The 13697-nt window shown below is 36.7% G+C and overlaps 1 protein-coding gene across 1 annotated transcript in view; it reads right to left on the bottom strand.

Moving 5' to 3' along the window:
• LOC112047152 (guanine nucleotide exchange factor subunit Rich) overlaps positions 1-11083 on the bottom strand; it is a 57144-nt gene extending 46061 nt beyond the window's left edge. The window contains exons 1-11 of the mRNA XM_052887674.1: positions 10785-11083; positions 10108-10215; positions 9056-9205; positions 7968-8151; positions 7240-7373; positions 4281-4372; positions 3525-3641; positions 2716-2872; positions 1393-1506; positions 916-1170; positions 249-417 (exon numbers count right to left, since the gene is read on the bottom strand). Coding sequence (XP_052743634.1) covers positions 249-417; positions 916-1170; positions 1393-1506; positions 2716-2872; positions 3525-3641; positions 4281-4372; positions 7240-7373; positions 7968-8151; positions 9056-9205; positions 10108-10215; positions 10785-10922 — 1618 coding nt within the window. The 5' untranslated portion in view covers positions 10923-11083. The remainder of the gene's footprint in view (positions 1-248; positions 418-915; positions 1171-1392; positions 1507-2715; positions 2873-3524; positions 3642-4280; positions 4373-7239; positions 7374-7967; positions 8152-9055; positions 9206-10107; positions 10216-10784) is intronic.
• Between the last annotated feature and the right edge of the window lie 2614 nt (positions 11084-13697).

The following is a 13697-nucleotide window of genomic DNA, read 5'->3' as shown; positions in this document are numbered from 1 at the left end:
TATTCTATATGGGTATCTCTGTACATTACTTTTGGCCAGCAGGGAGAACAACACGAGCGGAGAAGGGGAGTTTTAGTTAACTGTCAATGACGTCCTTAACCCTGCACCCATCGGTCACAAGTCCGGACATCTGCCTGGAGTTTTTCTCTGTGCCACACAATGGCTTACACTCACACGGTGAATCCATGGAATGCCAACATATTCGTCACCTCTCCATTACTTCATACTCGTCGAAGCGACAGTCGTACCTACGACGATGTAGTCACGCCACCAAAGTACGCCGGCGGTGACCACGAAGCCGCGCTCGTGCGCCTCGTTGCCGAACAACTTCCAGCGCCGCGCGGCGCAGCTGTAGTGCGTAAGCCCGGCGCGCCCCGCCACGCACACGAACTGTCCGCTCGCATCCACCGCACTGAACTGACCACAATCACTTTACTATCTACTACAATCGTAAAAAGTTACATTACATTCATTTTTGTATACTCTGTAAATATGTAGGCCGACATATCTCCGGACGACAAAATATCGATGAAAATGATGAAATATGAAAATATCGATGTACAGGCGAACCGGACATTTTGCGCTTTCTTGCGCATAGCAATGAAAGATAGAGCGATATTTTTGGTTCTGCTGCTTTGATCGACTTTAATATTCTCTTCATGAGATATGTCGTGGCGCGTGTCGGAAAAACGGGTGACATCAGAAGTGAATTTAAAGAGCAAAAAGATTGAAACGCCTAAAAATTTACCACTAAGAATGTTACCAAATACTAAGAATGTTGTTTTAAAAAAAGAGAGTAAACAAAAACATATCCTAGTAGGGTTATAATAGCTGCACAGTTCGTATTGCAACGTCGAAGAAAACTAAAAGTTTGGCGTACTATACATCCGACTATCATTTGTGAAAATAACTTACTCGTAAAGGCCAATTGCTCGCAATGTAAGTAGCTGGCAGCTGCAACACAATCCACTGCTTCCTGCATTCATTGTCGTCTACAATCTCCTTATACTTAGCACTGCTGTCATACTCCAAGGGCTGGTCTAAGCCGTTCTCCTGATAAGTATCTGATGAGGAGTCGATGATAGAGATTTTCGTCCTCCGTGTAAGATTATCGTCGAGGTTCACGTATAACTTGTCGTCAGCTTGAAGGTATAAATGCCTTTGGTTGCTCTAGAACAAATTTTTGATTACTGTAAACTCACTTTTAACAGATATAAAAAGTTATAAAACGCTCAAAATATATAAAATAGCAAACATTCATTTTAAAAATAGTGTTTGGTTAGGTTAGCCACACCAATATTAGATTTATGTTTTCTTGTCATTAAACAAAAAGAAGCAAGTTTACTATTATACCAAAAAAAGCAGTTAAAACATGCTAATATGCTAACTTACCATGCCAGGGTTTACGCTGAGTGGACTTTTGACAAAGTCCATTTGTATTAAATTGGACGTCATATCTTCTTCCAACTTCACCATCCACAATTGATATCCTTCTGTAGCCCATTCCTATTGAAACGATTTATACATATAGTCAAACTGCTTATAGGCAATGGTTTTCCGTTTATGATAAGTGGGGAACTCTGTTGGATCCGTCAATTATCTGCCTCGAGAAACAGCACGCGCGCTTATGACACTTACTGGATGAAGAATGAATGCGCGTGTCGGCGCGAGTGACTCATTCGATCGGTCAGCTCGTGTCGTCATGAGCCGAGATAATGCGAAATGTTTCATGAGTTAGGTGAGGAGTAGTGGTAAGCTGCTCGGGCAGCCTAGTTCATTATTGTCGTGACGTTCGATCCGTCGAGACCTTTGGTTGGATAATCTTCATGAATTATTTTGGTATAGGCGGGGACTTAAGTGAAGAAGGTAGGTGTTAACTTGTTTTAAAATACGACTTTAACCCTACATCCTTCAGTCACAAGTCCGGAACTTCACTCAAGGTATTCTCCGCTATTCGAGGGTTTATTGGTAACATTCTTGGTGGGAATTGTTAGACCTGACAGACTTTATTCAATAACTAGCTGACGTCACGCGGTTTCACCCGCGTGGTTCCCGTTCCTGTAAGAATATGGGGATAATATATAGCCTATAGCCTTCCTCGATAAATGGGCTATCTAACACTGAAAGAATTTTTCAAATCAGACCTGCAGATCCTGAGATTATCGCGCTCAATCAAACAAACAAACAAACAAACTCTTCAGCTTTATAATATTAAGTATAGATAGTGGTTTGCCCTTTAAATCTGCTTCTGATGGCAACCCGTTATTCCGACACGCGCCTAATGTCCGATTTTCATTCTCTATCTGTTGTCATATCCCTGCACCCCTGCACCGCGCTGGCGAGGACTCCTCTTTCTGATGTTTAACTATATTGTTAATTTAGTAATTTCATAAATGTATTTTCTAATTAACTTTACTATCTGTAATCAGCAGTCACTAGTTATCAACATACTTGACATCTTTTATGCCTAATATTAAGATCGTTCTAGCACAAGACTACTCACAAGCGAGTCATGTGCTGCGACGCGTATGCTACGCTTGTCAGCCGATTCCATACAATTATCGCTATCCTCCGCAGATGATGTGACGTACGACATGTTTAATGTCAGTGATGATGAATGTACCCCCAGTCTATTGAATTATGGTTTAACCTCGGAATCAAAGCTAATAAGTTGTAAACTCGTATATTCTTCCATTTTGTCTCTCCCCAACGTACCATACTGCAAACAACGAGCGGATTGTGCCGCGCCAAGTCCTGACTGAGGCCGTAGTCCCACGCCAGCGAGCACATCAGCAGCGCGCCGAACGTGCTCCACACCGACACGCCGCCGCCCTCCCAGCTCACAGCCACCGCCCGCCCGTCGCCTGTCCACCTGCCAATATTGGTGATTTTACTGTATTTAAATGTAGTACGAGCAGCAGGCAGGCCTGGAGCACTCCGTGTTTTAGCGCAAACGTACAGGTACAAGGTCGCGTTACCCTTAAGGTAACTTAAACAGGCCAGTGTCGCCGCTCGGATCGGACGCTTTTGCACACGCTGCGCGACGCGCCTCGTGCGTTCGTTATCGTTCGTAGTTCGCAATTTGCAATTGCACGTTGTAGAGTCAACATCTCCTGAGGATGCACCGGTTTCGGGGTGAAACGTGCGTAGAGAGTATTTTGTCGGACCAGGGTGACGTTGTCGCATGGGTTCGACGGCTTTTCGCGGATGATAGCAAAATAAATAAATCATTATATAATAAGAACTGTAGGTAAATAAAAAGGCTTGCTAATAATTTTATTCAAACTGAATTGCGCCGTATTGTGTCGTAGCGAGAGTCGCTATTTATTTTAATGAAGTTGCGGAGTGAATCTTCTGTACTTGTACATATGTTTTCTGTGGCTGAAGTAGCAATGAACGGCAATTTTGTACAAAATTAAATACTTGTCACGAAAATTGTGCTTGTCACCTTTGCGGTTATTATTATTGTGGCAGACAAATTCGAACTACACTAACAAATAAATAAATTAACCTCTAGAACACACCTCAAACATTTGACCGGCCCCGGGTCGCCGGGGAAGTCCTTGGAACTGAGCACCATCGTATGCGACAACTCCAGCCCGCCTGTCGCCTCGTCTATCGTAAACACGTCCACCTGAGAACTGACAAAGATATATGTTAAATACACTATCATAAAATTTATTTATACAACATTCCAGCGAAGGGCCGCAACATCCTTCCGATTTTTCCTTCTTTTAGGACTTTTTATCTCCTTTTATTAGGACTTACTAAATATAACTCAAATATGACTGACTGACATAGTGATCTATCAACGGACAGCCCAAACCACTGAACGGATCGGGCTGAAATTTGACACGCAGGTAGATGTTATGACATAGGCATCCGCTAAGAAAGGATTTTGATAAATTCCACCCTTGAGGTCATAAAATAGGGGATGACAGTTTGTATGAAATCTCCTTCATTTTGAAAGTTACAGTTTTAAAAATTTGTTCATAAATCATAAAAAAAATACGAAATATAATGTGATTCCAGAATTTTTAAAAAAGTAAGTAAAGTGATGAAAGTTTACATTGACTTCCACGCAAAGTCCGCGTGGAAATCAATGTAAACTATCCGCTAATAATGTACAAAGATCTCATCCGCTAGTAATGTACAAAGATAAAAAAATAAAATATCATAAAGCTGTAAAAAATTAGCCTATTGTCCTACAATATGCTAATTTACAATGTTATACACTAAGTCGGTGCCTTCGTATGTAACTTAGGCTAAATGCTGCTTACTTTTTCCTTCCAATAGCTATCAGCCTAAACTTATGGTTGACACGAACGCACGTCGCGTCGTCGATCCCTTGCGCCCAGATGCCTTGGACGGCCTGCAATTAAATGTTGCTATCTAAACATGGAATATAATAGAATAATATTTACTTGTTAAAACACAGTACAATAAAATAGGTAACAGAACAGAAGTGTAAGATCGTGACAACGAAGACAATCCTGGCTTAAAACAATTAAGACAACAACTAAATACTTTCGAAACGTGAATGTTAATATCTAGCTTTTCTAAAGGCTTACATGAAAGGATTCACATTTTTTGTAAATAGGTTGAAATATGACAAGCCGCCGCCTAGAGCTTTCATCGAAAACGCTGTCTTTTCAAAACTTCAAATCACTTTAAGATGTAACGTATGGTAGGATATCCTCTTTTATAGATCTAAAAAACAGACTTCATATGCTATCTTTTTAAAGAATAGTTTACTATTACTAACAAAAGAATAACTTTCTCTTCTAAAAAATATCTATTATCCGCAAATAATATTACTATTCAATTATTATCTATATTTATAATAAATCTGTAGAGAGGTCAATTCTGTAGGGTAGTGGTAGGGTAGGGGTAGTTGAAAGTTTACATCGACTTTCACGCGAACAAAGTCGCGGGCGTTTGTTAGTTTACAATAATAGAATGGTCCCTTAAACAGTTTTATGTATATAATTAATATAATATAATATAATTTACCAATGGTTAGTATTGTGGGTGCAAAATGACATTTTTAATGCGAGCTATCATAAATAGTCTAGCTTACAAACAGCTTTGGCCTATTAACAAGACAATATTATTTAACCTCATTTTTCGAGCATTATTGTTTTAACCTTTAGCGGCTAAGCTCCTTAACTAGAAACCTGCTCTACACACAGAGCTACTACTTAGGGTCCTTTGTATGAAATTAGCACAAAACGTGTCTATTTTACTTGTATTTGTTAAATAAATACCATAAAGCGTAGAGAGTTATGTTAATGGAATAGACATATTATATAGAGGGTTTTTACATCTGTGTCTTCTGGTAAGAATTTTTTAGTTATTGTTTATATTGGGAAATTGGTGGCGCCACAGTGACAATAATTATATTTTGTAACATGGCGCCAAAATCTATGAGACGAATATCTTAGCATTCCATGGATTCACAGTGCGCGTGCCGGTTTCATCGCGTGGCAGAGAGAAAACCCCCAAGCAGAGCCAGAGAGTTAAGAAATTCCTTGACAATCAATTAACTTTCCTTTTCTCAGCTAGTGTAGAATACCCATTCTAATATATAACTTGCTGCAGTTTTATTGTGGCTACGGTGTTTAAGCAACTTGCTTAACCACCACCTACTAACTAGAGAGAGATTTGGCTGGTAAGCCTCTCACACTCAATTCTAAGGTGAACAAACTAACCACATTTTTTGAGTGAGACAAAATAAGGAAAGAAAGATATTAGTTTGAACTATCCAAATAGTTTAGTCAACTGCATTATAACTGTAGTTATAGAAGACTTCACTTCATATTGATCCACTCATAACATTCCATGCGTAGCACGTGTCATAACGGGTTGACATAAGAAGCGGATATAAAGGGCCAAACATTACAATTACAATAAACCCACAATTGGCAGAGAATAACCTTGAGTGAAGTCCCGGACTTGTAACCGACGGATGAAGGGTTAAAGACGTCTTTTAAAACTAGTTAAAATAATACATGAAGCATTATCCAACCAAAGGTGTAGACAGATCGAACATCACGACAAGAATGCGCTAGGCCGCCCGAGCGGCTTACCACTACTCCCCACCTAACTCACGGAACATTTCGTACTATATCGGTTCATAACGACACGAGCCGACGTATCCAATGACTCATTCGCGCCGACACACCCAGTAGTAGTGATGCTACTTTGATAGGATTTCGAGTTACAATGTGATAATTAAAACTGAACACTTTTACATCTGTCTGCCTTAATTGTTAAGGTTCATATTAGATCCATCTTCCATAATTGGTTTCGCGACTCAGTAGTCAACCATGTAGCAACAAGAGAATTTTTGGATTTCGCGAAATCTTGCTAAGTCCCAAGATCGTTCCGTCTAATTTGTCTATGCAATAATTACCCTAACTCTCTGAGCTCTATGGTATTACAATATTACACTTATCTTACCCTTAAATCCGTTGCTATACTTATCTGAGATATAAAAAAACAATTATTACATAAATATGTAGTCGCATTGCTATGTTAACATTACATGTTACTTAATAGATTAGATTTACATAATTATACATTAGATATTACTATATAATAATTTTCAATTTACCTACTGACACATATTTATTAAAAATCATACTGGGTTTGTAAGTTTCATTAGAGAAACACTATAAATAATATCTTTTTACATCATTACACAACAAGCATTAATTATTTGATGTATAGTGTGCAGTGGATTTTAAGTAGAAAACTAACAAAATAATTAATTTATAAGACTTTCATATTGTCTGCTCACTATTATCTTGGATGTTAAACCTCATTATACTTAATATAATAAATATCTTCGACAAACATAGCCTTTGCACCCAGAGTTCCTTTAAAGGTCATCAAACTCATGCTTTGTATTCCACTTGCCAAGATGTGTTTGTTCATTTTTAAAGCATCGTAATGCCTTGAGGCATTTTCAACCTCAATGTTTGGTTTTAGGTAAACCCTTTATTAACCAATATTGGATTTTTACAAGTCCATATATTTTAACAGTGTTGTTTCATTAACAAACCACGCAAAGTCACAGTCTACATTCCATAATTGGCTAGTGTATCTTAGGAGCATGTGCTGACAAACTTTCAGCTTTTATACAATGGATCCATTTAGAATTTTATAAAACTTCCTTTAGGCTCAAAAGGGCTAGAACTCACATCTATAAAGTCAGTTTATAAAAAAAAAACTTACATTAGGATCAAATTTGAGATTCGGTGCAGTGAGATAAGCAGCCCTGCCATCATTGAGTGTTATACCGAACCCACACACCAGGGGAGAGTACTCAATATCGTTGACGTGGGTGTTGTCTTCTAGTATAGGCTCCGCTGGAAATATAGATTACTAATAAAGTATGAACCAATTTAAAAGTGGTATCTCGAACATTCATAATCATCATTATCAACCCATATTCGGTTCACTGCTGAGCTCGAGACTCCTCTCAAAATGAGAGGGTTTTGGCCATATAGTTCACCATGCTGGCCCAATGCAGATTGGTAGACTTCACAAACATGAATGATGATGCAGGTTTCAAGATGTTTTGAGATATGTGATATTTAATTCCCTAAAATTCACATAACTGAAAAGTTGGAGTTGCGTGCCAAATCGGATTTGAACCTACGCCCTCTAGGCTATCACGGCTCTATCTTGTACATTTTGAAATATGTATTTCTTTTTTTAATTTGATAATTAAAGAAAAATATTCAAAGAAAAAAAATTGTACTGACACAGACATTAAACACATTTACAATATTTGTGTTACAACTAAACTATGATAGTTTAGTCCAACTTTACAACAACTGTGAGCCACCAGTATTTGTATGCAACATGCTCAATAGTTATCTTTTAACTGTTTGGGCTTACCACTGGCTTCAACAATAAAAGTAAATTGCTATCACACATGAACTCAGCTAAATATTAACCTTTAGAAACTTGCTGGTTGATGGAGAAAGGTATCCGGCCAAGGTCGAGGCAATAGTCACGGTTCTGCGTGCCATCCCAGCGATACCTGAGCAAGTGAGCTCTTGTGGTGCAGACAAGTATCTCTGTGCCTGATATACAACACATCCTAGTTATCTGCCCGTCCCATACTAGGATTTCTTTGAACTGAAAAAAAATATTAATTACAAATTATGGCAAATATTCTTTTTAAAAATAAAAATACATATTAATGTAATGAGCTTGTCCTTAGAACTAATATGTGTACAGCAACATTTGTCAAGATAAGTGAAACACTCCTTTTCCTGAACCTGAGGTTGCCTGAAGGAAATCGCTGCTTAGCTGTAAGGCCGCCTTTTATATTCTGCTTTCTTCATACTGTTTTTATTTGTTTAATCTGTACAATTGAAGTGTCAAAAAAATAAATAAATTTTGACTAATAGCTACATAATCAAAAGGCAGGCAGTCAGAACTCTGTAGTTAAAATTTAGCTAGTAAAATTTACATTACTACCAAGGCAAGTTAAAGTTCTAAAGACAAGCTGTGTGTACATTTTTATATAGTTTGTAAGTTGAGAGAGTTTGCAGAGAAACTTGACACAAAAAAAATTGCAGACTTTCTACAATGTTGCTTGTCTGTCTGTATTTTAATGGATGTACTTTAGTTAGAGCATGCAGGAACTTCACCATCTTGTTCCTCCTTCCCCTTTCTATCACACACAAGCAAGACGCCTCAATAGGTGGCATCCTTAATTAAGCGCGCGAGCTCCAACGACATTACTGCTTTCCATCAGGCATTATTGTAGTCAAGCATAAGCCTATCCTATCCAACTTCCTATTAATATTATAAACTCTAAAGTTTGTATGGATGTTTGTGTGGATGTTTGTTTTGATTTTTGTTACTCTTTAATGCCACAACTACTGACACACATAGGCTACATTTATCCAGGAAAAATCCATGCTTCCTGAGGGATTTGTGAAAAACAAAATTCTATGCGGTTGAGGGCATCTGCTAGTCTTCCATAAATACAAAGCTAATACTATTTAATATGTGTCAAATAGAAAATACTTACAATAGTGATTTTAAGTGATGGTATAACTTCCTTCACAAAAAGCTCTGCTGAATCTCTCCTCAAGCTCGCCATGGGTGGGTCACATTGCTGATATGCTGTCTGATCACTCTGAGCCTCCACATTGTATAAAATTAAATGGCCCTCTGATGTCTACAAATAAAATTCTACAGACAATGAGAACTGTAATTTTGTTTTGTTATTTGCAAATGTTTTCTTTTTTGTCACCTATATATACTACAGCCCTACTCTATATGTCTATACTTGTCACCAACAAACAAACTTAAAATGAGGGTATTACTTCAAAATCATTTCCCACATCCTAAAAATTATAATTAACTCAATTTTAAGTTAATGAAAATAAATTAGAGCTTCAATTATTTAAATATAGTTAATATATTCTGAATTAAATTTTATAAACAAACAATACATAATCACTACATAGTATAAAACAAAGTATCTGTCCATATGTATGTTTAAATCTTTAAAACTATATAACAGATTTTGATGTGGTATTTTTAATAAATAAAGTGATTAAAGGGAAAGGTTTATATGAATAATAAGCTGAAATCCACGTGGACGAAATAAATAAAATAAACAAAATAAATTTCTACCTTCATTTCTAATTTGTATGTTGGTAAACAGTAGACATCAAGTAGGGCTGTAGTGAAATTTTTTTTTGTACAGAAAGTACTTATTACTGATGTTAGGCACATAACTTGATAAATAGGAAGGTAAGATGAATATCTTAGCATTCCAAGAATTCACAGTGCGGATGCTGGGTGTGGTAGAGAGAAAAACTCCGAGCTGAGTCCTGAACTTGTGACTACAGGATGTAGAGTTTAGGAATTCCTTGACGATCAATCAACACTCCCCGTTCTCTGCTCGTGTTGTTCTTCTTGCCTAGCTAAATTTGGTAAGATCCTATTAGAGCAGCTTTGGATACTCGTTCCAATATAGAACTAGCTGCACTTCTAGAGAGGCCAAGGTCTTTAAGCATGTTATAGAGATTTTGCTGGTAATCCTCTCATCAATCATAAAACTGTACTACATACCGAAATGCATATCATTGATGAGTCTGGTTTCCATTCCACCCCAACATTGACACCCAACCTCTGCAGTGACTCAACACTTCGTTGGTGGTAAACTATTGGCACGCTGGGCTAAAAAGTAGATTTTTTCTTATATTTAAAACTTCAATAACTCAACGGCATGGACTGACCTTAGGGAGGTTGTAGTACAATAACCACCCACTGGACTATAGTCATACCTTATAAATCTTTTTTTGACTAATTGGAGGGGAATAGGAATATTGGTGATATTTGAAAAACCTCCTCTAATTCATTTAATACATATTGTTAAGTTGTTTGGTTAAGAAAGTTGATGATATTACACCCATTTGAGAGCATGTTAGGAAGTTGGTCCTGGTCATTATGCATATACATCTGATAGTAATCATTAAAGAGTCAAACACTACCCTAAGCTCATCCACCTGTCAACTTATCAAATCACAGTAATGAGTTTCTGCTCTATATTTTTCCTAACTCTTATAAGGATGACATAGAAAGGCAGATAGTTCCAGTTAGATATTAGAGTTTATATACTGATTGGATAATAGACAGCAGAGTCCAGGTGTTTTGGAGTACCAATACGTACAAATTCTAAATTTGCACAACCGTCTATTTCCTGGTGACAAATGAAAAAATAATATTATGTGTATATTGTAACGTACCTTGCAAAACCAGACCACAAAACAATCTTCACTAAGCGACGCGAATAAGATTTTATCTCTATTAGACACAATTTGTCTGAACTGTGCATCATTACCCAAATTTTGTAAAACTTTTGGCCATCCTATCGGGAAATACATTTTCGAATGTGCATCTGGTAATAATTTAATGAATAACAACAATTACACTGTGTTACATGTAACTGTTTATTTGAATTTTACGACATTATAATTAATAACTCGTCTCAAATTCACAATAATATTAGATTTCGTTTCGTCAACACCAGTCTGTGATCACAAACGTCAAATGAAGCCAAAGAGTATGTAATCAATGAAGCTATGATTGACATAAACATAGAGTACCATTGAAGCATTGGAGAGGGTACACAAACGATTGTGATTTGATGGCAATGAAGAAAGAGTAAGGAGGAACGGCCCTAAGTCGTCTATATAATTTTTAGTTATACAAGTGCGATGAAAATATGAACCTTACGAGTAAAAATATATTTGTCTCAATCTCATCTACGTTGTGTTTAAAATTCTTTAAAGGATAACATAATGTCAAACAGTTCTATGTATCTTTCAATATCATTCATATTTACAAAGCTCCGCCTTGAAGCACGTAGGCGCCATTTAAAGGAATCATTTACAGATTACCATTACCACAGATTAAAGAATAATAGGCAGATAGTGCGCACGGAACACGACGGTGTCGTAACCGTGTCAAATACAAAATTCTAAAAACGAAAACTTACTCGAGTCAGTACGACACAAAGCGTCACATCAGTAATTTTAAATGTTATTCAAGAAAAATGGCGTTTTATGTTTTTAAATATTTTAAAAACAAAACTAAAGAAACAAGATGGAGATTTTTTTTGGTAGGTTATTATTAATTATTATATTAATTTACGTAAATGTTATTAATGTTAAATTTTGAAATACAAATTATGAAAACAATTTGTATACGTGGATGTGTGACGTTTGTTTTTTTCATGGGTTTTTACAGAATAAAGACTCATTCTGGATCATCTTTATTCTGCGTTAGTAACTATCTACCAGCAGATATATTTAAGTATGCACTTTCTAAAAGTAGAATCACAAGAAACACAATAAAAACGATCTGATTTCAAGAACAATATCAAATAAAAGAATACGTCAAAAACAATCAAATGGACATATAGAAGTTTCATAGGACGTACATTATTCCTTTAAATGGCGCCTACGTGCTTAATAATATGAATGATATTGAAAGATACATAGAACTGTTTGACATTATGTTATATTTTTAAAGCATTTCAACTTGAAGGCGGTGCCAAGACAGTGATGCATTAACTCAAGCCGTTTTAATCATAAAGATTTAGTATTTTCAGACAGTTCTTTCCCGTGGTTCTTTTGAAAACGGCTTTAATTAAAACGTCACTGGCTTGGCACTGCCTTCAAGTTGATCAGAAGGTAGCACATACGATGTTATTTTTTGCTTTTTACTTTAGTGGTAACATTCAGGTGATTTTGAAGTCGGTTGTTGTTTTTTTATAATTTTTCATCGCACTTGTATAACTAAAAATTATTAAAAAACTTAGGGCCTTTCCTCCTTACTCTTTCTTCATTGGTGATTTGTGATAAAATAGGCTACTTGCCTCTTTTGTAAACAGGCAGCGTTCAAACTGAACTATGGAAGTATTATAAGCTATATTTTATTTTGTCCCGTCAATAATAACCAGTAAAAAATTTAATATAAATGAAAAAATATCTACGTAAAATTATTGCCTTGCCGCCGAAACACAACACATTAGCAAGTGACGTAATTCATAGAGATAACAAGAAGACCATTAAAAAGAATGGACCTGTTACACACCCAAATTCACCAGCAAAAAGTCTGTCGTATTTTGAGCGGGACGAGGTAAACTCACACATCGAAAACATTTAACACCATTAAGTATATTCATGCCGTGATAGCCCAGTGGATATGACCTCTGCCTCCGATTCTGGAGGGTGTGGGTTCGAATCCGATCCGGGGCATGCACCTCCAACTTTTCAGTTGTGTGCATGTTAAGTAATTAAATATCACGTGTCTCAATCGGTGAAGGAAAACATCGTGAGGAAACTTGCATACCAGAGAATTATCTTAATTCTCTGCGTGTGTGAAGTCTGCCAATCCGCATTGGGCCAGCGTGGTGGACTATTGGCCTAACCCCTCTCATTCTGAGAGGAGACTCGAGCTCAGCAGTGAGCCGAATATGGGTTGATGACGACGAAGTATATTCTGTGTCCATACACTACAACAACTATATAATTGACTCGCAATACATACACGCGTAATTTTTACACAGACTAACCAACACATCACTGATACTATCCACAGAATACATATATATAGAACGTTCGATTACTTGATCGTTTTTTTACTGTTCCGTCAAAAGAATCGATTCTTTTTAGAAATCGTTTTTATTACAAATTTGATAAAATTATGGTAGAATGAAACGGTACTCCATCTTTTACCTAACTACAAGTTTTTGGCCGTTTTTTATGCCATTCAACTACACAATCCGGCATTTTTAGGGAGCTCTTTACAGACGAAACGATTACAACAATGGAACATCGATTCTATAGCAACGGTTTTTATAAACGCGTTAGATCATTGATTCTTGATCTTTGACAGTTTACAAAGCAGGTCCTTTCTTTTTAATGGTCTAAGAGATAACAGCGTGATTGGCGTTTGCAGTGATGTGATTAGCGCCAATCACAAACCAATGCCTTGTAGCGAATAACGTTACAGTTTATGATTGGCGTTTGCGGTGACGTGATAAAAATACAATTTTGTTTTATAAAAATATTACAATTACGAGATTATTTTCACAAATAAAAATGTGATTAGAGTTTCTAGGCATCTAAACTGCCTCTATGCAAAAAATCTTC

This window comes from Bicyclus anynana, chromosome 20, assembly GCF_947172395.1.
Source record: "Bicyclus anynana chromosome 20, ilBicAnyn1.1, whole genome shotgun sequence".
NCBI lineage: Eukaryota > Metazoa > Arthropoda > Insecta > Lepidoptera > Nymphalidae > Bicyclus > Bicyclus anynana.
The sequence above is the reverse complement of the archived record's forward strand: the minus strand, read 5'-3'. Positions and strand labels throughout refer to the sequence as shown.